The 24,776-nt window shown below is 37.2% G+C and overlaps 1 protein-coding gene across 8 annotated transcripts in view; it reads left to right on the top strand.

Moving 5' to 3' along the window:
• LUC7L3 (LUC7 like 3 pre-mRNA splicing factor) overlaps positions 1-23,238 on the top strand; it is a 45,226-nt gene extending 21,988 nt beyond the window's left edge. Inside the window, exons 4-12 of one of the 8 annotated variants that reach the window (XR_012083829.2) lie at positions 382-526; positions 11,098-11,175; positions 11,257-11,361; positions 11,969-12,130; positions 13,595-13,872; positions 14,093-14,253; positions 20,921-21,061; positions 21,167-22,161; positions 22,732-23,238. Coding sequence is in view for 7 of the 8 variants with exons in the window: in XM_020815055.3 (XP_020670714.1) it covers positions 382-526; positions 11,098-11,175; positions 11,257-11,361; positions 11,969-12,130; positions 13,595-13,872; positions 14,093-14,253; positions 20,921-21,061; positions 21,167-21,348 (1,252 nt within the window). In the remaining variant the exon portion in view is untranslated. Of the gene's footprint in view, positions 1-381; positions 527-11,097; positions 11,176-11,256; positions 11,362-11,968; positions 12,131-13,594; positions 13,873-14,092; positions 14,254-18,519; positions 18,650-20,920 lie in introns of those variants that run through there. The other 7 variants (XM_020815068.3, XM_020815055.3, XM_078384230.1 and 4 more) reach the window with 7 other exon arrangements.
• The last annotated feature ends 1,538 nt before the right edge of the window (positions 23,239-24,776 follow it).

The following is a 24,776-nucleotide window of genomic DNA, read 5'->3' on the forward strand; positions in this document are numbered from 1 at the left end:
CAATAATCGCGGGGAAGCGATCATCGCAAAGCCCCCATTTTCGGCCAGCTGATCTGCAGGGCTTTGCGATGATCACTTTCCCACAATCATCCCAAAAATGGGGGCTTTGCGATGATCGCTTCCCCGTGATCATCGCAAAGTGAATTTCCCCATAGGGGCATCGCAAAGCGATCGCTCTTGCGATGGCAAAAAGTCCATCGCAAACCGATTTTGTCGTAAAACGGAGCAATCGCTATGCGAGGCACCACTGTACAAGCATTTCTCCTGTTTTAATCTTTAGTTATATGCTCATATTCCTTGTGTGTGTATATTTGCCATATATTTTCCCTATGTGTAGATGGTGTTTGTTTAAAGTCTAATTAAAAATATATATATTATCAGGTATGAGAAGAGTTCTCGATTCATGAAAGTAGGCTATGAAAGAGAGTTCCTTCGCTATTTACAGACTTTGCTCGCAGAAGTTGAACGCCGAATTCGAAGAGGCCATGCTCGCTTAGCATTGTCTCAGAATCAACAGTCCTCTGGTGTAAGTACAAAAGCAGATGTGAATTCAATCTATATGCTCTTTTTATTTTTCTTATAAGTGTTCTTTAAAATAGAGAATATTCAGATTTGGCCAGTCATGTGTATATAATGTGCTTAAGTCACTTTTTAAAAAGTGACGTTTTAATTAATTATATTTCTCTTTGCTGTGGTTCCTGCATTCATGCTAATTGCCTGCACAGAGCTACCCTTTTAGTACTTTCTAGATGGCGAGACAGAATTTTGGTGGTAGCCCTACTCCTCTACATTAATGCATATGTGCTAGTCTTCAACCCCTTTGTCTTGTCTGCTGCAGTGGCCACACTTTATCAGAATTTGTTGGAGTACGGGGAAACCATTATGAAGACTTCCCCCAACCTCCCCCCCCCCCGGTTACACCACTTTATTATATATTAATTAGCACAGATATATGTTCTGTTCATTCAGATTTGGTTCTGGTGACCTTATTGATAATAGCAAACCCACTACGTCAGTTAAACATGAGCAATTTCTCATTGTTCCTGGGTACTCGCAATATGGGAGTTCGTGATAGCATTCATACAGGCCCCAATCAAAGTCATCTTGCTTCCACAGAGGATGGTACTCATCATCACCATGATAAAGTTACCAGCCTTCATATCAAGGGCAGCACTGGTGCCCACTGCTCAAGTCCCTTTATCATCAGAAACCTAGAAAGTTAAGTACAGATGGGTACAAAACCATTTCAGCAGTGTCATAATCTTCCTTGATATCAATATTGGCAGCACTGATTGTGCCCACTTAAGTATTGGCAACTTGAATATAGTTCAAAACCAACCTCTACTACTACCTTGACTATGTCTGCCCCAAGATGTGTCCCAACATGCACAGTTGTCTCACAACTAGTAACATATTTGGTTGCTCAGGTGGTTCCAGATAATTGGATGTGCCCCTGCTGCTAATCCAGATGGGGAAGGTGTTTCACTGACCTTCATTACAACATTCTGGAATCAATACTGAATTGGATGACAGCTTGGTATCATCTGCTGCACAACCATAATCATCACACACACACACACACACACCGGATCCACTGGTGTTGGCCAGTGACCCACTATCACTTTCTCAGGTTGTTATAACATTCTAGGTGCCTAACTTGACTTGCCAGGTGTTTGAACATACATTACTGTCGGCAGGAACAACCAAAACAAGACCCCATGTTTTTAGGTCTTGGATCCTAAACTGTGCATCAGAGGTCTTTCTCTAGTTTTCATCGTTGATTAAATTTTTGAAGGTAATATGTCAGAAGCCACTATCAACTTGTCATTTGGATAATTTATGAAGTCCAAAGAAAGAAGCTTGCAAGTTTTTATTTCACCATCCTTTGCCAAATTTGATTTGACAGCCTCCTTTGTGAAAAAAACCACACCTCTGCCTCCAGAGAAAAGAAGAGAGACATCTGTTAGGTCACCAGGCTTATTCTGGAGTAGCATTCAGCCTGAAAATTGCAAACCAACAAGTACATCTGACATTATACCAGATGTTTCTCTGGGAGAAGGAGGTGCTCTCATGGGCCACCTACCATATGATGAGAAACAAGTAGCAACAGTCTTTCTCTGGGAAGCAGGTAATGTGGCTGAACATCAAATTAGTTCAGCATGGCATACAGCCTAATGTTCTCAAGTGATCCTTTAAGGAGTAGTCACCTTGCAGCATCATTCCTGGCTCTGTTTCATATCTTTGTCACAAGTGGATAGAGATGAGATAGCTGACATTCGTTTTGAGGTCCATGGCTTCTTCACTTAAAACAGATGAAAAATTAGGTGGAGAACACAAATTGGCTACTACTGCATGATGTATGGGAGTTCTTCTACCAGCATTCCATCAGTATCACACATGTACTTGCCTACTATAAATTCCAGCAGAATAGCACCAGACCACAACAGTCTTCCTCCAGACACCCTACAGTTCCTCTTCCAAGTTCAAACAACAATCTACAGAGGGAAAACATGAATTTTGACCAACACATCTCTTTTTTTTTTTTTTTCACCATACAATACTTATTTATTCATTTATTTAAAATGTTTATAGGCTGCCTTTCTCCTAAAGGACTTTTTTTTAAATATTTTTTATTTATTTATTTATAACTATAACAAAAAAATCATATACATAAAACATATACACTTACAACACAATAACAGTGTTCCCCACCACCATATACGGGACCTCTTGCCATATTCTTCTTTTCCTTCTTCTTCTCATTCTTCTTCTTCTATTGTCCTCCTCTCCAGAACTGCATAGATTCTTGATTTGGAGCTCTCCCTTTTCCCCTTATTAACACATATTCCAAAAATTTGCCCCATATTACATAAAAATTCTTTTTCAACTCTCCTTTCTTCATCTTTAAATTACAAGTTAATTTATCATTTAATGCTATATTCCATATTTCTTTATACCATTCTTCAATTTGTAATTCAGTCTTTAATTTCCACTGTCTAGCAATAATCAATCTAGCTGCTGTTATTAAATTAGTTATCAATTATTTAATCATTTTGTCATATTCCACATTCTCATATATTGATAACAAAGCAATCTCAGCCTTACATTCTATATCTTTTCCACAGATACAACTTAATTCTTTAAAAATTTGTCTCCAGAAACTTTGTACCTTTTCACATTCCCACCACATATGAAAGTATGTACCAACTTCTTTCTCACATTTCCAGCAGACATTCGGATGACTGGTGTTGATTTTGTTTAATTTTACTGGTGTTAAATACCATCTTAAACTAAGTTTAAAAAAATTTTCCTTTATTCTTACTGACATCAATCTTAAAATCCTCATTTTCCATATCCTCCTCCATTCTTCTTCATTTATTCTTTTCCCAATATCTTGTTCCCACACCAATTTCAATCCTTCTTTCTCACTTTCTTCTTCCTCTAAATTAAGAAGTGAATAAATTTTACTCACTGTACCTTTTACTGAGTCAGTCATCTGAATGTCCTCATATGAGAATAAAAATTGCTCAAATTTTGTGTGTTCTCTACCTTTATTATATTTATTTGCCCATTCCTTAGTCCATCTTTCCAGTTGTGCATAGTTCAACCATGAAATAGTCTTGTTTTGAAATACTTGTTTCATTTGATCTATCGATCTCATTTTATACAGCCAATCTTTCAGTCTAATCACTTTTTCTTCTTTAAATAAATCCATATACACCTTCATATTGGTAGGAAAATCTTCTATTTCTGTCACTAATCTAAATGGAGAGTATGATGAACATAAATTCTTTTTATACTTATACCATATATTTAACAGTGTCTTTAAAAAAGGATTATTAACTTGACTTATTTTGTCTTTCTTACCTTTAGCAAATAAATATTTTTCTATATTTCCTTGTAATTCTGATGATTCCATTTCCCACCAAATTAACCTTTCCGGATTATATATAATTTCACCAATAAACCTCAGTTGGTTAGCTAAATAATAGTTTCTTATATTTGGTATACCTATACCACCTTTTTTTGTTGTTTTATACCAATACTTTTTATTTATTCTAGATTTCTTCCCTCCATTACAATATTTGTTAACTATTCCTTGCCAATATTTCAACTCATCCTCTGTTAACTGCATTGGTAACATTCTGAATAGAAAATTAATTTTTGGTAAAATTTTCATTTTTACCAATGCAATCTTTCCAAACCAAGATAATTTGAACTTATCATATTCTTGTAGTTTCTTATTAATTACTTCCTTTAGTTTGTTATAATTATAATCCTTTATCTTTTGAATATTTTTCGCTAAATCTATTCCTAAGTATTTAATTGTTTTACATATTTTAAAATCATGTTTTTCAGTAAACTTTTCTTGTTCTATTCTACTATAATTAAACAACATTAAGTCAGATTTTTGCCAGTTTATGTTTAATCCGGTTATTTTTCCAAATTTTTCTAAGTGTGTTTTAATTTTATCTATACATTCTAACGGGTTTTTCACTGTCAATAAGGAATCATCCGCAAATAAATTAATCTTTGTCTTCTTTTCTCCTATACCTTCAATTAAATCATCGTTCCTAATTACATTTGCCAACATTTCAATAACCAGGCAAAACAGAACTGGAGAGAGAGGACAACCTTGCCTAGTACCTCGGCCAAGAGCTATTTGGTCTGTCATCCCATCATTAACTATTGCTACAGAGGTATTCTCTAAATATAATTGATCTATTATCCCCCTAAACTTTTTTCCAAAACCCCAACCCTTTAACAAAGTCTTTAACGTTGGCCATTCCACACAATCAAATGCTTTAAATATATCTGATGATAAAATGCCTGCCTTCAGTTTATTTTTTTCTATATTGTGTATAATATTCAAGACCCTCCTTGTTAAGTTTTCCATTTGCCTACCTTTCAAGAAACCATTCTGATCCTCTTTGATATATTTTATAATAAATTTATTAATTCTATTTGCAAGTATTGCTGTAAATATCTTTGCATCCTGATTTAGTAAAGAAATAGGCCTATATGAACTTGGGTCTGTTAGATCTTTATTAGGTTTTGGGATAAGAGTTATCAATGAATGTTTCCATGAATCTGGTATCCTCTCTCCTTCCAAGATTTCATTATAAAGCATTTTTAATTTAGGGATCAATATCGATTTAAAGGTTTTATAGTATTCCGAACCTAATCCATCAAAACCTGGGGTTTTACCATATTTTAGTTTATTAATTATCTCTATAATCTCTTCCTCTTTTATTTCTTTATCTAAGTCTTTTTTATCGTTCTCTGATATTTCACTCTTAACATTTTCTTTAATATAAGTTTCTATATCTTCTTTTGATGCACTATTACTTTTATATAAATTTTGATAAAAATCTTGTATAATCTTTAATTTTTCTTTCATTAAACTGCAGTTTTTTCCTGTTTTATCTTTAATCACACCAATGTTGTTTTTTGTTCTTTTGGTATGAACCATTCTAGCTAAAAGTTTTGAATTTTTATTACTATGTTCAAAAAAATTCCTTTTAGTGTATATCAGGTCCCTCTGTACTTTTTCTAATTCTAAGCTTTCCAATTCCTTTCTTTTAGCTTGTATCTCTAATAATTTTTTATTGTCTCTATCTATAAAATATTTAGTTTCTAAATCCTTTAATGATTCTTCAATCCTTTTTACATTTCCTTCTCTCAATCTTTTTAATCTACAAGATTCTCTTATAGCAATTCCTCTCATAACAGCTTTCATGGTGTCCCATAACACGCCTATTTTATTCCCACCCGCTTCGTTAAATGACCATATTTCCAACCATTCTTTCTTGACTTTGTCTATCACCTCTGTATGTTGAAGAATATTGGAGTCTATCCTCCATCTCCTAGCTTCTCTATAATCTTTCTTCACTTTTATTTCCATCACCATCAATGCATGGTCTGTTATCTTTATCACATTAATATTTGTGTCTACTACTTTTGAAATTAAATTTTGTGATATAAACATAAAATCTATTCTAGAGTAACTTTTATGTACCGCAGAATAATATGTAAACCTCCTTTCATCTCCCTTCAATTCTCTCCATATATCTTTCAGATCGGTAGTATTTATTATCTTACTTAGGGGGTTATCCCTTTTATGCAATTCATCTTTTTTATGTGTAGATTTATCTTTCAACTTATCTAAGACCATGTTGAAATCTCCTGCCATAATCACATATCCTTTCCTGACTTTTTGACCAACACATCTCTGTTGATACCTTGAGATAAACAAAATAAACTGTGTTGAGAACTGGAAAGGCATGACAGCATTTTGCTTCCCTTTGCACTGCTGAACTTACCAGGAGTACTTGTTACCATCTTAACCACCATCTCAATATTGAAACCATCTTTGGGTCAAGGCTTCCACAACATATTCAAGTCTGGAAAAACATTGATATTAATTGATAGGTACTTGCTAAAGTGCAGTATCATAGAGTTCAGTTGCCTACCACCCACAGGATCTGTTCAGCTGCTGTCTGAACCCCTGTTGAAACACACTTCTTGAGGCTGTTCCTCACCATATTGGTTGCTGCTTTTGGTACTTTTCAGTGCTGCTTTAAAGTTTAGACTACAGTCAACCCTCAACTTGCAAACTTAATCCATTCTAGAAGGAAGTTTGTAAGTCGAAAGGTTCGTAAGTCGAATCAACATTTCCCATAGGAATGCATTGAAAACCAATTAATCCGTTCCCGCTGTTTTTGGTTCTTAGGTTGAGGGGCGGTTTGTAACTTGAATCATTAGTTCCCGTAGGAACTAATGCAAAGCCGGTTAATCCATCCATACCACTAGGGGCAGAATTTTCTTCTTTTTTCCCCTTTTTAACCTAAAATGACTTAGGTTTTAAAATAAAGGAAAGAAAAGAGGGAGGAGGGAGCAGAAACCTTTTCAGCAGAACACCTTGAAAAGCACCTTTTCAGCCAAGACAAGCACCTTCTGGAAAAAACCAAGCACCTTTCAGACAACAGATCACCTTGAAAAGCACCTTTTCAATCAAGAAAAGCCAATACAAGCACCTTTTGGGGAAAAGGGGGGCAGCAAAGGAAAGAGGGAACACCTTTTAAAAAACAAAATTTTTTAAAAAGCCTTAAAAAACAGTCCATACAGCACTGTAACAGGCGATACTAGGCAGTACCAGGCAGTCTGAAGACTGTCTCCAAATCCACTCTCAAAATGCTGGGAAGAGCAGGGAAGCAGACAGGCACCCTCTTCACTGGCCAATGGTTAACTGAAAGTTCAAATTTTGCGCTTTTCCCACCTGCCACGTGTTTTTTTTCAGTTTGTAACTCGAATCTAAGTTTGCAAGTTGAGTCAATATTTTTCTATCAGAGCTGTTTGTAAGTTGAAATGTTTGTAACTAGGGCCGTTCGTAAGTCGAAGGCTAACTACCAACAAAGAATGGAGATGTCATACTTATTATGGATCTGTGAGACGTCACTGCTTACATTAGTATGAATTGCCTCAGAATAGTGGCTGTGGCTGAGCTCTCCTGAATTAGGGAAGATTATTGGTTGAACTATAGATCTGAAAGATGCTTATTTTCATGTAGCTCTTCATCCTTCCCACTGAAAGTTTCTCCACTACATACCTAAAGAAAATTGTTATCAGTACCTTTGATCCAAATAACTTCATTTTTCATATTTTTTTTTACTTCTGTTATTAAACAAGGCTTTGCCGTTGTCTTCCATTGAAGTTTACTGAACTGCCCTTTCAGCTTATGTAACCCCTGCCAGTAGGGTATATTTTGCTTACGATTCCTGGAGTTCAGAAATATATACCAGGAATGCATCATCATTTCCCACATGTGCATTCACTAGTTCCACATTGAAGTCTTTAGTTTTAACTCATAAAAGCTCATTTGAACCAGTGACTTTTGTTCCTTTGATTCAGCTCATGACAATGGTTCATTGAGCGGGCTATTCAACAGAATCTGTCCTATCTCTAGATAGGTGAGAAAGATTGTGCTTTGGCCAAATTAAATTTCTTACTCAAAATTACAATCAGCTCAGGTCATTCTACCTCTAGGCTTTTCCTCATCCCATAGAAAAAGTATTCCCTGGATGTGAGAAGAACATACGTGTTCCACATTGAGAGAGCATTTCTGTATAGACAATCCACAAGACTTTGTGATACACTCTGGACCTTAAAAAAAAGTCAGATTATTTCCACTCAAAAGATTCTCCATGTGGATAGTAAAGTCATTCATGCTTGCATATTGAAAGACCACTATACTGGTGCCAGAAATTCCCAAGAGTCATTACACTAAAACTATGGTTATCTGAGCAGAATTTCTAAGATAACTTTCCTTTCCTGGTTATTCCAAGCTGCTACCTAGTTCCAGGTGTTCAGTTTTATCCAGCTTTATCAACAGGACAGCAGATCCTTGAGAGTCACTTTCTTCAAGAGGGTATACTCTTTGCAGTGCCTCTCTCTTGCCTCCACTTCTTATGTTTTGGAGGTGAGTTCACTAGTGTTCACCTATTAACGTGAATGCATGGAGACTACAACAAAGAAAATCAGGTGGTTGTTTGTAAAATTTGTTCTTCAAGTGGTTGCCTGTCCCTTCATGTGGCCCATCCTTTCCCCAACTTTTTGATACCTGCCTGTAACTGATGCTTTAACAGTAAATTTTCTGAATGTATAGAACTCAGGGTTTGAATACTGGTGCTTGTGTGGTATAATGGAGAGGCAGGGCTGGCAAAACACACTTTCTTCAAGTTTTCTGAAAGGATAACTCTGCAGAGGCGGAGCTTTGTTGTGGTGCTGCCAGCAGCCTCCGGGAATAGCTCCCGGGAAAAGCTGGAACCGCCCAGTCTGGGGTCCCTCTAGAAATGGGGGATCGAAGGGGAGACCAGGAGAGGTCTCTGAAGCAGTTGGTGAGCGCCAGAAGGAAGAAGATTGTGCAGCAACCTGATATTTATTACCTCTGAAAATTCACCTGAGCACGGATCTGATATGGGAGCCATCTTGGCAGAATAGCTGTGAGCAACTCCACCCCCACCCCCTGAGGAGAGGAGAACAAGCAATATACAGTACAGCGTTGAAAATATATAACAACAAAGTAAGTTGAAGTCTTTGATTTATGAACAGCCCCATTAAGCTGAAAAAGAAATTAGAGTGAAAATACTTGGCCAAAAGAAGATAAGGAGCAGCGAGTTTTGCTTACCAGCCTGCTTCTTCAAAAGTGAAACTGACTCTTAAACAGCAGGCTGGTTCAAGGCCAAAGAGAGAGACAGTGAGACGGAAAAATCTTTTGTTTATGGAAAAAAATCCCAGAGTGAAATACCCCAATGAACAGGCTTTAAGAGACTGAAATTTTGTGAATGCTTTTTAGCCTGGACCTTTCTCCCTAGACTGTGTGGGACTCTGATAACAGAATCTTGCTGGGTTTTTGGAGGAGGAGGAGTAAGCTTTTGGAAGAAAGAAATTGGACTGTGAATCATCAGCGAGACAACACAATTGACTAGACTGAGGAGCTAGGAAAACCAGGACTGGAGTTTTCTTCTGTTATTGAACCCTTGGATTAATGGAAAGAACATCAGGCAGATTATAAGGATATCTACTGGAGAGACTGACTCCCTGTGTCTGCTGTTTAGTCTGGATTTTTCTTTTTTTCTTTTTTTTTTCTTTTGGCCTGACTGTGGGACTCTCATAATATTGCCATGGGTGTAATTTAAATTGTTGGGCTAAAAGTTGATTTATATACTATAATATCTGTGCAAGTATGGGAGGAAGAACCTAGGGGAGGTTTATGATTGTAGGTTGGGTTTGTTGATAAAATAGTGGAAATTTCGGAAAGATACTCGTGGGTTGGCCACTTTGGTCAAGGATATAGTACTATTTATACAGACTCTACTTATTGGAAAGATTGAAATGGCCTTGAAAAAATTAAAATATCAAATGTTGGGGACTTTGTCCGCCCAATCTCAAAATTTGGGAATAGGGGCAAAAAAATCAGATGAAGAATGGCAGGTTACCATGCAGAAGATAATAATAACAGGATTTTAGCAAGTAAATGAGCGTCTCAGCCAGATAGAAGATTTGATGAAAGAGAAGTTATCAGATGTTAATCAACAGTTAAACAAAATTGTACTAACTCCAGAACTGTGTTTATTGAGTAAGGTACCAGGTAATATAGATGGGATAAAGAGTTACCCAGTGAACTATTTAGCCACTACAATCAGAAAATGTTATGTTAAAAATTGGATTGCTGTCTTGGATCCATTCTTGTCTTCCAAAAATTGGAAGAAAGCAGAGCTATGGAAACAAGAGTTTCCGTACTGAGAAAATATGCGAAGCCACAGAAAGGGATATTCTTTCAGACATGCTGAATGACTGTCCAAATCAAAAGAAAATTGAACGATGGGCTATATTTTACAAATGGTCTCGGTTTCCTTACAGTGCTAGAGTAACTTGGGTTTAAAATAGTTTTTAAAAAGCAGAAAGTTGATTTGATATTGAAATATAAATAGTTTGGATGATTGTATATTCTGTGTTCTCCCATCCTCAAATTTTTCCCTTCCCCCCCCACTGCCTTTTACCTTTTGTACTCCCTACCCTATTCCTAGTAGTTAAAAAATAAATATTAAAAAAAGGATAACTCCGCACAAACCTATTAGCATTGGTGTTTGGATGAGCACTTGAAGAACAAACATCACAAATAACCTTTTTTTCTCATGTTACCTTCTTAGCTCTTGTAATTTTGCAAACCATAGAGAATAACACCATAAATACCCATGCTGGTATACTAAATGCATGAGTTTTACCTGACTGTTCTAATTCATGAGAAGCCAGCTGAAAATTCTCAATGTATTTTTGGGTTTAATCACATACACATTTACCTGAAAGTAAGGCCTGTTGATCTTAGGGGGTTTGTCTCTGTTTATATATGTATATGATTGTGTTATTATTTGGCAGATTAGTTTGTATGAAGTTGAAATATAGAATTTTCATATTAAACTTAATCACAAAATTTTATCTTCTACTTATTTTTTTCTGACACTAGCAGCATATAAGACATAGAAGATAGTAATGTTGTTTCTTGCTGGTTACTGACGTTTCTGTTCTAATATTCAGCAGGCAGCAGGACCTACTGGTAAAAATGAAGAAAAGATTCAAGTTTTAACAGATAAAATTGATGTACTTCTGCAACAGGTAAAAGGTTTTTTTAGTAATACAGAAATAGTCAGAAGCTTAGATCAAGATGGTAATAGCTTTTTAAAAAATCTCTTGTAGATTGAAGAATTGGGTTCTGAAGGAAAGGTAGAAGAGGCTCAAGGCATGATGAAACTTGTTGAACAGTTGAAAGAAGAAAGAGAATTGCTCAGGTCTACAACTTCAGTAAGTAGAAGCCATAAAAACTAGCTGATCTGTTTAATTAGCCTTAATGTGACAGCAAAGAAGTATTTCCCCATCATCTCATAACTTGGTAAGAGAAATTCCTGTTGTCCTGTTTGTTATGTCTAGCACACTATTTGAATAATATGTTGGTTGCATTCTTTAAAAATTGAGTTCTAGTAACATTGAAACACCTATGAAGTTAAGCAGATTGTCTCTTTTGTTTAAGTTTATCAACATGTTTTGTGTTAGCAGGTTGTAAGTGAGTGGGGGTTGGGGTGGCTTGTGATTCAAAAAGTGGGGTAGAACTAGAAAAAATAAGGTGCTAAATTTTTAAAAAATACAGTACCTGGAACATTGGTACACCCATTTCAGAAATGAATTGTCACAAGTTAAGAAGTTAGCATAAGCATTTGCTGTTGCACATCAGATATGTCACTCAGTGTACTATAGCAAATGCTACCCCAAATTCAAAACGTGTGGCAATTCTCTACAGAAATTTCTACTAATGGAATATCATTGACATAAATATGTGATTGGGTTGTAGTCATTAAAGCTTCAGTGTCATTGCCTTCGTTAGTGAACATTTTCTTTTTTTTTTTTTTTCCAGACAATTGAGAGCTTTGCAGCTCAAGAAAAGCAAATGGAAGTTTGTGAAGTCTGTGGAGCCTTTTTAATTGTAGGAGACGCACAGTCCAGGGTAGATGACCATTTGATGGGAAAACAGCATATGGGTTATGCTAAAATTAAAGCTACGGTTGAAGAATTAAAAGTAGGTTCAGCATATCTCTCTTCTTGTACTGAGTATATTAATACTGTAATTTGTATTAAAAATATGGTGATGGGAACCCATCATGTTATTTCAGTGTTCTTACCTGAAATAAGCAGTTCCAAACAGTCTTTAATTAATCATAGAACAATAGGACCATAGAATAATGAAATTGGAAGGCGGCTATAAGGCCATTGAATCAATGCAGAAATATAAATAAAAATAGATCTGACAGGTAGCTGTTTAAATTTCTCTTTAGTGTCTCCAGTGTTGGAGTACTCACCACCTCTCGAGGTAACTGGTTCCACTATCTTACTCTACTGCTCTAACAGTTAGGAAGTTTGTCCTGATATTCAACCAAAATCTGGCTTGCTGTAATTTGAGCCCATTGTTGCATGTCCTGCACTCTGGGATGATCGAGAAGAGATCCTGCCCCTCCTCTGTATGACAGCCTTTCAAGTATTTGAAAAGTGCTATCATATCTCCCCTCAGTCTTCTTTTCTCAAGGCTAAACATGCCAAGTTCTTGCTGTCTTTCCCCATATGGCTTGGTCTCCATCCCCCTGATAATCCTTGTTGCCTTTGTCTAAACTTGTTACAATTTGTCAGCACCCTTCTTGAAGTGTGGTGTCCAGAACTGGACATAATACTCAAGATGAGGCCTAACCAGTGCCGAATAGAGGGGAACTAGTACCATGCGGGATTTGGAGACTATACTTTGTTAATGCAGCCTAAATTATTATTTCCCCTTTTTGTACCCGCATCACTCTTGGCTCATAATCAGCTTGTGATCATGATGATTCCAAGGTCCTTCTCGTTCATAGTATTGCTGAGTTAAGTATCCCCCATCTTGTAACTGTATGTTTGGTTTCTTTTTCCAAGGTGCAATACTTTGCACTTATCCCTGTATTGTAGTCCTCTTTAAGGAATGTTTTGAGTTTGTAAATATTTATTTATTGCTTTTCAACACACAGTGGTCTCGGGGTGGCTCAGTCAATTAAAATGACATCATAAACACGATTAAAAATATAATACTGAAAAACAAGGAAGTAATGATATTTAAGACACACTGTTTAAAAATACTTAGGAACATACGTCCCCCAATTAATAAATAGAGCATTCCATAATGCCCCCCATTTGCCTGGTCAGAGCTACCTAAAAGGAAGTTCTTTGCCAACAGAAAGAAAAGAGAGAGGGAGGCAACATGGCTTTTCAAGGTGCATACCATAACCAGGGAGCAGCCATCGAAAAGGCCTCCTGGTTTGCTCACCAAGGAAGCTTATAAAGGCAGCAAGACTGAGAGAGGGACCTATATAATTGCAAGCTGCAGTTTCTGTAAAAGCTACTATGTCAACATAATTTACTGTCTTTATGTGCAGTGCCTAAATGTTATGTAAAATTAAGCCATGTTTTTTTTGTCAGCCAGATTGTATTTCCTTCAATTTGTGGAATTCTTTCCCTTTTAAAGGAGAAATTAAGAAAAAGAACAGAAGAGCCTGAACGTGATGATCGGTTAAAAAAAGAGAAACTAGAACGGGAAGAGCGAGAGAGGGAACGTGAAAGGGAAGAAAAAGAAAGAAAAAGGCGTCGTGAGGAAGAAGAAAAGGAAAAAGAGAGAGCTCGTGATAGAGAAAGAAGGAAGAGGAGTCGTTCACGAAGCAGACATTCAAGCAGAACTTCTGACAGGCGAGGAAGTCGGTCAAGGGACCATAAAAGATCAAGAAGCAAGGAGAGAAGACGAAGCAGGTACTTCCTTGGGAAATAAGTAAAGACACTGCATTCATATGAAATGAAATAAGCTTTATTACCAAGTGTTTTGTGTAAAGCTATGTTCAGAAATGGAAAATAAGATGCCTCCTTGAGTTGATAAGTTTTCAGATAAAATTATTACAAATTTCAGTATGGAAATGCTTTTGACAACTGTTTCATTGTTGTTGTTTTTCTTCTTTTTTCTTTTAATGTCCAGGAGTCGAGACAGACGCAGAAGCAGAAGCCATGATAGGTCAGACAGAAAACACAGATCACGGAGCAGGGACAGAAGGCGCTCGAAGAGCCGGGATCGGAAATCTTACAAGCACAGAAGCAAAAGCAGAGACCGAGAACAAGACAGGAAATCTAAGGAAAAAGGTTAGTTTATGTGGATGGTATAAAAATTTGCAGAGCTGGGCTGTAGCTCCTTAACTTTGGAGGGGAAACCCCATTCTTTTTATCCAAATCAGTATTTCTTACTGTACATAGATTACAGTACTTTGATCATCAATTGAAATAGCTTCATATGATGATCAAATGAATTAGCACTACACTTTGTAGTACTGCAACATATTCAATATATAGTCTATGATAAGGTAATATAGCATCAGATGAGTTAGCCTCTTGGCTACCTGCCACCCTTCTTTTATTGCATCCATGACCTTCAAATACATTTGTGTGTTTGTTGAGGCATGTGTTGCTATCAGTAGACATACACAACAGAAATGTAGCAACACTTAATATATTAATTGCTATTTATATATGCTAGTGAACTTTTGTTCTCGCATTAAAATGTTATGTTACGCATTTGTGTTCTGTACACTTCCGCCGCCTCTCCTCAACACATACCTTTTCATCAGTTTTATTTTTCAGCCTTGTCTGCATTTCTATAATCATTTCAGAAATCTGAAGCTACTTAAATTTATTTTATTTATTTAAAATACAGTGGTGCCTCGCTTAACAGGCGCCCCATTTAACGACGAATCCGGCGTGAGGGGGGGCTCTGGGGGAGTGGCGGGCCTGCCACACCCACACCCACCCCAGCAAAGAGTTGCTTTCAGAAGCCGCCTGGGGCTTTTTCAGCAGTGAAAATGCACCTCTGAAAGCCCCGCTTTGCCGCGGGGGGGCCTCTGGGAGGGTGGTGGGCCTACCTCTGCCACACCCCCATCCACCTCACCCCGGCAATGCGCAGGTTTCAGAGGCTTCCCCAGTGCATTTCCACTGCCTGTTCACCTGCTGGGCAAGCACGTGCAGCAAAAATAGCTGCAAAGCGATTTCGTCGCTATGCGGAAATTAAAAGCCCATAGGAATGCATTAAACCCTGTTTAACGCGTTCCTATGGGCAAAAAAAATCACCTTTAAGCGAAAATCCTCCATACGGCGGCCATTTTCGCTGCCTGGTAAGCGAGGAATCCGGGCAAAAACACAGCAGGCGGCCATTTTATTTACCCGGCAGCCATTTTGGAACCGCCGATCAGCTGTTGGAAAATCATCGCAAAATGGTACCAATCATTGCAAAGTGATATTTTCCTATCTAAACCATCGCAAAAACAATCACAAAAATTCGTCGCTATGCAGATTTATCGTTAAGCGAGGCACCACTGTAAGGTGAAAACTCTGCTCTGAGACTGCTTTCATAGTCTCTTCTGTTGCAAGTAGGTGTGCCTGATAACCTTCCATTGTGAATCCCCTTCATGAAAAGAGTGTAGGTAATAGATGTTGTTTTATCCTTTTCAATTTCTCCCCTGTTTGGATACTGATCTTCCTTCTTGTCATGGGGGTTACTTACAGTGCAATTCTAAACATGGCTGCTGAGAGGTAGACACCATTGAATTAACTGGGGCTTATTTCCCAGTTGTTGTAAAGTATTGTTTTACTGGGGAATGAACTGATACTGTAGCTCAGTATGCTTCAACATTCTTTGTGATGTTCATATTGAAAGGCAGTCTGCATACTTTTTGATGACATATTTCTCATGTCATCAGATAGCCTCTTCAAGCTTTTCTTCTTCAATTCTGGTATTTTCAGAACATTTTATGGTTTCTTTAATCTGTAAATTAATAGGAGTATGATGCATCTTGATATTACATTGCAAAGCCATATACCTGCCTATTCAAAGAATTAATACCTAAGTTCATAAATCTGTGGTGAATTACAACTAATTAATAGGAATGATTAAAGGGTTTGGTTGTGGTCCAGTAGACTACTCCATGCACTCAGCAATATGTAGCATAGCTATCTCCAGGAAGCTTAGATGATGGTTTTAAGTCGTGGCATTAGTGCCACAGTCTTATACTCTACAATGTGTTATGCTAAGAGAAGAGAATAGTGATGTAAAATAGAATGAGGCTAATTTTCCTACTCTATATTGGATAAATTTGCCTTGTTATTTCCAAGAATTTATATTAAGCAGCTTCAGTCTACATCATTTCTCCTACATGCAGTGTCTTTTGTCTTGAATATCCAAGTAGTGTATAGTATCTAATTTTGAAGTGGAATTATATTTGTAGCTTTGGAAAGTCCTTACCAATTGTAATGGAGAGAAATGTGAAATGTTTTTTTAAATCAAGGATCCTCAACCTTTTTTTGACCATGGCCCTTTTTAGGAGCTTTTCTCAGATTCCAGGGCCCTCTGTCAAACAAGGGTACAATGCATACAGTTGATTAGAGAATCCCCCTTTCACATTTTTCAGTCTGTGGCCCCTTAAAATGTCTCATGGCCCCTGTTGAGAATGGCTGATCTAAACCACTGACGAGGAAAGTAATTCTAATGTCACTTCCATTTACCAGACTATAATATTTCACTTTAATTATTTTTTAATGTGAGGAAATGAGGATAATAATTGTTAGATTCCCCCTTACTGCAGCCTCTTTATTCTGTTCTTCTCTGTCAGTTATGTTTTCATTCAACTCAGTAGATTTTAATACTGACTTTACTGAGGAAGACATTGACAGAGATAATAGAGTGGAAATGAGAAACTGCTAATTTAAGTAAAGCTTGTTCATTCCTCTGTTTAAATTGGGCTTCATGATGAAGATCCCCTCACCTGGTGGGGGGGGGTCACTGGTATGAGCCGGGGGGGGGGAAGAGCATAAAGCAGAATAATACTTAAAGAAATTTGTTCACACCTATGAGCAAGTTCGCTTTCAGCTTTGTTAATCTGATGGTAAGCTTTCCCTTTTTCTCCCTGTATTCCATTCATATCAGTAAAACACTGTAGTTTCTCATATGTAGACAGTTTATAAGTGTTCACTTTAGCAGAGCGCAGCCCAGTATTTATGGTGCATGTGTGCCCATCATCACAACTTAAGGAAATATGTAGAAGGAACATGTTCCTTGCAGATAGGTAAAGGATCTCCTTGACATTTAGTCTAGTCATGTCTGACTCTAAGGTGTGGTGCTCATCCCCGTCTCCAAGCTGCAGAGCCAGCATTTGTCCATAGACAGCTTCCATGGTCACATGGCCAGCATAACTAGGCACGGAACACTGTTACCTTCCCACCATGGTGGTACCTATTTATCTACTTGCATTTTTACATGCTTTCAAACTGATAGGTTGGCAGGAGCTGGGACAAGTGATGGGAGCTCACTTCATCACATGGATTCGATCTTACAACTGCTGGTCTTCTGACCTTGCAGCGCAGAAGCTTCTGTGGTTTAACCTGCAGCGCCACCACGTCCCATTCTGGGACCTGCCACCCTTGCAGATACCCTCTTTTTAAAAAGAAGGGAAAAGAAATTACCGTATTTGCCGGCGTATAAGACAACTGGGTGTATAAGACGACCCCAACATTTCCACTCAAAATCTAGAATTCGTTATATACTCGCCATATAAGATTACCCCCTCCCTCTGCCTTTTACCCTGCCGGAGGGGCCAAAGAGGGAGGAGAAAGCAAGTTTCTGGGGTGGGCTACCAGCTGGCCCAAGGCAGAGGCCGGCGCCTGCTCGCTCGGGAGCCCGGCGCAGCAGCAGCGCTGGCTTATCACAGGCGCCGTTTCTCTTGCCAGCTTCTCTCCACCCGGGCAACATGGTGGTAGGTCATGGGGAAGAAGGAGGCGGCACTGCTGCTGCTTTCCGCAAGGGCAACTGTGCAAGGAAGTCACTGAGCTGGTAGGGACTGAGCTCCACCCGTTTCCGAGTCTGGGCTTGCCTCTCCATGCTGCTTCCTGCTGGGCCATGCGGCGCCTGAGAGCCGGAGCTGCCTACTGCCTCCTCAGGAGAAGAGGCGTCGCCTCCTCTTCTTCCTCATTCACCTCTCCTCTTTCCCCTTTCCTATGTGCTGCCTGCTCTGGGTGCACCCAGCGTATAAGACAACCCCTCCACTTGGAGGCATGTTTTTCAGGGCAAAAAAGTCATCTTATACGCCAGCAAATACAGTATACAACTTATAATTATTCCTGATTCTACCGTGTTATTCTCTACTGTGAAGTAAATAAGCACTTTAAAGACACAGTTTTCAATATTATAACTTGATCTTTCAAGCCAAGAGTCAGTAACTATTGTGTAGTTGGCAAAACAACTGTAGCTACAAACAACTCTTGTCTTCGATCTGTCCAAACTCAAAGCAACCCTAAAATGCTTCCAGGAGCATCTATATACTCTGCCCCTGTATAGGGCTGTTGAGTTCTATCATATCTACATAGGACAGAAGATAAGCTTATTGGACTGACTGCTAGTTCTTGCGGGGCAACAAGACTGCTGTTCCTCAGTGGATCTACATACATGTGAATCGTCGGTGCCTAATAAAGCAAAAAATGGAAGACTTTCAAAAAGGTCAGTTAGTGCAATCTACCCAGGCAATTGTCACACAGAGCAGGTGACAAGAGGTCTAAAATTAACTAGAATTTTGTTTTTCCAAAGCCAATAGTGGGTGTTTTATCTTAAATAATTGTTTCTTTTCCTGAGCAGTTCTTTAATTTTTATGTTACTTGATTAATAAATTATTATAAGTTTTCTTTTCTCCTGTAGGAGGCTATAAGCTTAATATTGCTATGCCTTTCCAACACTTAACCTAAATAGCTGTGTGAGAGAGTATCTTCTGTTTATTTTCGGCTCTTTATTATTTTATTTTATTTTAAAAATAAATCCATTTAAAACAGCTGTGTTGGTGACAAAATAAGAACTTTTGTCTTGCTAATTAATGAATACTTGTGTGATTAACAAGCGCTGTGTATTCAAATTACAGTGGGGTCTCTACTTAATAACTTAATCCGTATTGGAAGATGGTTCTCAAGTTGAAAAGTTCTTATGTTGAATCTGCATTTCCCATAGGAATGCATTGAAAACCATTTAATCCATATCTGCTCTTTTCCGTCTATAGAAACTACAGTGGAACCTCTACTTAAGAACTTAATCCGTTTTGGAATGGTGTTCTTAAGTTGAAACATTCTTAAGTTGAAGCAAAATTTCCCGTAGGAATGGACTGAAAACCAATTAATCCATTCTGGCAGTTTTTTTGTTATGTAGACGTGCGTTCGTACATTGAAGCATTAGTTCCCATAGGAACTAATGCAAAGCTGGTTAATACGTACTCTACCACTAGGGGGAGAAATTTTTTTAACCTAAGATGACCTAAGGTTAAAAAAAGAGCAGGAAAGGTTTTTTTTCCTGTTCTTATCTTGGATTTCTGTTCTCAAGTAGAAGCAAAATTTAGCAAATGGAGCTGTTCTTAAGTTGGATTGTTCTTAAGTAGAGACGTTCTTAAGTAGAGACCCGACTGTATGCAGTATTTATTTAATAAAATAACAATTTAATAAGACAAAAACATGTTAACAGTTTTGCATAAGAAATCTACTCATGACACCCAACGCATTGAGTATAAGAAGAATGCAGCGGCCACAGAGAGATGCAAAATTATCAGTTATTTTCTTTGTCTTAGTTTCTCTCGGCAAGTGCATGCCTCTGGCTTTACACATTTTACTGAGGGCTGCTTGTAAATGCAGTCCATCATTGGACTTCCTTGTACTGACCACTGTCATTTAAAAAACACCCTTGTTTTCGTATTTTCAATTAATGTTGATTTCTATTAGCATTTTATCTTTCAAACAAGTTTGTGTGGGCTATTATTTATAGTTTTGCATATGAAAATTAGGTCAAGATTTGCTAGGAAGATGAACACGATCAAAGTGTTGCTGGTTTGTTTTTGCTTATTCCTCCCTTCTGTCACAAATTCTTAAGTCTGAGCCCAGTCTTACATAGACAGTGCTTCTCCCTTTGTAGTAGTGAAAATAGGGAGACAGCCCCCTACTGTTGATTAGGTGATTGAACATAGCAGGCAAATGAAGGTAAAATATGTTCAGTGTTTTAATCATAGAAATAAATAGGAGAGGATCTAGAAAGAATGAGGAAGAAGCAGTTGCTCCTGTTTGGGAGGAGGACATGGAGAAAATTTTTACCAGAGCTGTGGATTCTCAAAAATATTAGCAAGCAAGTCAGTAGAAATGACAGTTTTTGTAGCATAAGATTAACATACTATATTGTAGAATTTTAGGTAGTATACATAGATAGTCCAAATATCAAAGACTGCTAGCTCTTTATGTGCAGTTAGGACACTCTCTAAAAAAGAAATGAAACTGCTGTTAAGCTTCCAACCAGCAGCCTGTTTGAAGGTGTTGTTGTTTTTTATTATAATTTTCTCCATGTGATTTCTTAAAAACTAATTTTAAAATACACGAGAGACATTTACTGCCATAAATCTGTGGTTTAATATATCTCTTGCTAATCTAAATGAAACTAGGTGTTTTACGATTAGATGGTACACACGTGGCTTTCAGCACACTAGTGAAAGGTTTCTGTTGTAATAAATTTATATTACAATTTGAGCAGTACTTTTCTCCTCTCAATGTTGTTGTGTTCACTTCTCGTTTGAATCCTGTTATTCATCACTTGTTCTTTCTGATGTAATAACTCATTTAATTTTAGAACTGCAACTTTGATTTGTAGTTTCCAGTTTTACAGCCATAGCTGATGCTTCAGAATATATTCCTCAGATGCCATATAGGTGTTTACTGTGATGTCCATGGTCAATGTCTTCTTTCATGGCAGAAAAAAGGGGATCTGATGATAAAAAAAGTAGTGTGAAGTCCAGTAGTCGAGAAAAACAGAGTGAAGACACAAGCATGGACTCCAAGGAAGGCGATACTAAGAATGAGGTCAATGGAACCAGTGAAGACATTAAATCTGAAGGTGACACTCAGTCCAATTAAAACTGATCTGATATGACCTCAGATCAGACAGAGGTAAGTGCATCATTTCAAACTTTGATTAGGGCTTTTTGTTACTGTTTAACAGTGCAGCGTAAGTATGTACAGATGAAGATGGAGCTAAGTCAAGTCAGAAGAAATACTAAAGCCACTTCTGAAGGAAAACACAGTGTAGTCCTGCAAAATCTTTTGAGGTACATTGTTTTGTATCGGCTATTTTGTAGCAGACTCATACCTCCCTTAGTGTGCCTCTTGGGAACATATTTGTAATTATAGTCGCCTTAGAAACTAATTATCCTAGTTTTTTATTTTTAGGGGATTTGTAATCTTTTTTAACATTTGAACTGATTTTGTAATTAAGTCCATATTGTGTTGGTGCATCAGAAACATTTGCTTTAATAGTTAATATTTGAGGCACATGTTGGACTATTTTGTTTTTATATAAACTGCTAGTATTTCTTTGTCAAGGATGTTTCTAGTTTTTTTGCTTTGCCTTGCATTCTAATGCAGTTTGTTCTGTAACTCGAGAGCCAGTAGCATTGGATTGATGGAAGTGTAGGGTTTATGAATAATTGCAGCTGACTACCATACCTCACACAGCGTTGGTGTTGTGAGCGGCCCATGAAAAGCCAAATTAAAAATCAAGGATTCAGTCAAACTAAGCAGGTACTCATGCCAGGTACTCCTTTCTCTACCCACATCCATGTTTGAATGCTGTTGCCTGTAATCTTTAAGCTTACTGTTGTGTTTTATTTACAAAAAGTGAAAAGGAATCTTTGTGCATATTTTGTAAAAACTGTTAACCTGATATTAACTTGATTGGAATTTTCTTTCAACTGTGTGTAGGGATGCAGTGCTGCCCAGAATTAGATATCTTAAAGAGTATTTAATGCAATACATACTACATAATAATCGCCTTGTTACATTCAATGCATTTCAAGTCTTTAAGAGGTATGTGTTTATAATTTCCTACTGCGTAGGAGAAATTGCCAGGCAGCCATGGCACGCAGCAACATATACTGGCTGTAACCAGACTTGGGAGGCAAATGAAAAATAAAGGCCAATGCCAAGAACACCCAATAGGTATATATAAATGCCAAGAATACGTATGGCCACATTGGATAGCTGAATGGAACTAAACTTTCAATATAAATCATTTATTTTTCCCCTGTGATTTTTCAGAGTCATTCCTTTAAGGAATAATCTAAATGAAAACTCACTGATTATGTTATAAGGAAATAAATTAATCTAATTTTAGTATATTTCCAAAGAGCTACTAAGTGACTACAGTGCAGGCTTATGCATGTTTACTCAGAGTTAAATTCCACTGGGCTCAGTGGGGCTTACTCCCAGGAAGTATGCATAGAATTGCAGTTCTCAGAGCACTGATGTTGCACAGCTTCCATTCATTTCAATGGCACTTGCATTAGACTGCCATGCAAGTTCTTTTGGAATAGGAGATGGTTTTCCAACAGCATTGACTGGTGAATTGTGACATCATGTTTGTCCTTTATTGTCAGATACATAGGGCTGTAGGTGTAATATATAATTGTGAAGAATTAAGCAGGCAGCAAATAGTATTTAAGAGTATCAAAGGAAAGTAATGTCTGCTCCCATTATCTGACTCTTTTTCCCCAACATTTTGCGTTATAGGACAGCAGTGTGACCAGTCTGCGAAGAATCCAGAAGACTGCTTGACATGAAGATCTGCTTTAAAATGAGGTGAAAGAAAGCTGTAGTGGCATAGAAAAAAAATTAAAGTTCAGTTAGATTTTTTAAAAAATAAAAATAAATTCAGGACTGTTGTGACCTCTCAGAGTGCAGAAAAATTAATTAAACAGGCTACTGAGAATTTAAGTCCTTTTATCATTTTTCTTAAAAAGACTTTTAAGATTATAAACCAATATAATCTGAACACATGGCTTGCTCAGTGTTTAATTGCAAGTTTTCATTCTTGAACTTTGAAAATACAAGAATAAATGTTTAGTATTTGTGTGTCTCAGACAAAAAATAATCCCATTTTTACAAACAGGCTATACCTAGCTTCTTGATATACCCTAATGGAAATAAAGTATCTAAGAATTTCTGTTACACATTCGATTGTCATTGAGTGTTTAATATTAAATAGGCTTCTTTCCAAATAAATGTTGTTCAACCTTATTCTTGTCTAGTTCTCTCCCTGCTCCCAAGCAAAATGAGAGATTTTTTTTTACTTTTTCTTGACTAAAACTTGCAAGTTCTGCCAGTGTAATTTCTTTAAGATTAAAAATAATAATTGAAGATGAAGCAGATGATGCCGCCATTATTTCCACGTGATGTGTTTTCCTTGATTAGTGCTAAGGACAACACAGTACTGTCTACAATCTATATATCATACATGATGCAGTCTATATTTCTGATAAAGTCAAAACCAGTCTTGGATAATGTTTTAGGTCAGGTAATTATGAACTTAAAAACCAGAGAGAGGTGGAATTTTTTATTTAACTTAATTGCAAAGAACTTCTTATACAACATGGACTGTGAACATTCTGGGTTTCATGAACATAAAGTACTACTCAGGCCAGTACCGTGTTCCATCGTTCCACAGGCATAGTGGGAGTGATGTCACTGGCAGTTAGAAATTGCTGCTTATGAATGAGTTCTTGCTTTGATTTTGGGTTCTGTGCAACTTTTGTACACTGTGTGTGCCAGGACAGTTATGGAAGAGGATACTGATCTCTGAAACTTAAGTGCTGCCATGTTGCACTAACTATTCTGATAGCTTCGGAATTATAACTAAATGACCATCACAACACAAGGTTCAGATAACAGATAGTAGAAGGGGGTTCAGTAGAAAGTAGGCAGTGCTAGTGAAGTTTTAAATTGTAGAAATGTGATAGAGCAGTATGTCTAAATGTGGGTACAATGGGAGAATGGAAAAATGTAATATGTACATATGTTATCAGTTTTATGTGGGTCTCCTTATCTGGTCCAGAAATGCTCACACAATGAACTGTTGGAAGTTGGAATATTGAATGGAAAAAAACCCAAAACAGTAGCTTTATCAAAGCATATTTATAAATAGCTCAGCTACTTCATAATAATCAAATGTAGGAAAAATTCTAGTAGGAAAAAATAGATGAGATTATCTGAAATGACTCATCAGAATTGACAAGTAAATCATTTTCACAAATGAGCACCTCTACATCACAAATGGATTATGAAATGTCTGTTTCAGTTATATACAGTAGATATAATAATCACAATCAGCTAAAATAACACTATAAAAACATTTGAAAATAGTTATTTGGTTGTAATCTCTTAACAATGTAAAAATACTTCTTCCAAAGGTAGATCTATTTACAGAATAACAGTGTAATTGATTTCTTTAGTTTGTACCATTTTCTCTCCGTTTTTAACAGAACTACAAAAATACTTTTCTAGGTGCATAGTTTTGCCCCGTTGCAACCATTATTATGTACGTTTTTCAAGTAAGTTGGATTTATGTGCAACAAGAAACTTTATTATGAAGCAGGAGTTGGCTATAGGAAAGGATTTCAATTTTTTTTCTTGTCAGAACAATTATACAGTGGTGCCTCGCTTAGCGAGTGCACCGTATAGCGATGTTTCCGTATAGCGATCCCTTTTTTGGGATCGCTATACGGAAACATACCCGATCTTCGCAATGGGGAAAACCCGCATTGCGAAGATCGGGTATT

Source organism: Pogona vitticeps, chromosome 2, assembly GCF_051106095.1.
Source record: "Pogona vitticeps strain Pit_001003342236 chromosome 2, PviZW2.1, whole genome shotgun sequence".
Taxonomy (NCBI): Eukaryota; Metazoa; Chordata; class Lepidosauria; order Squamata; family Agamidae; genus Pogona; species Pogona vitticeps.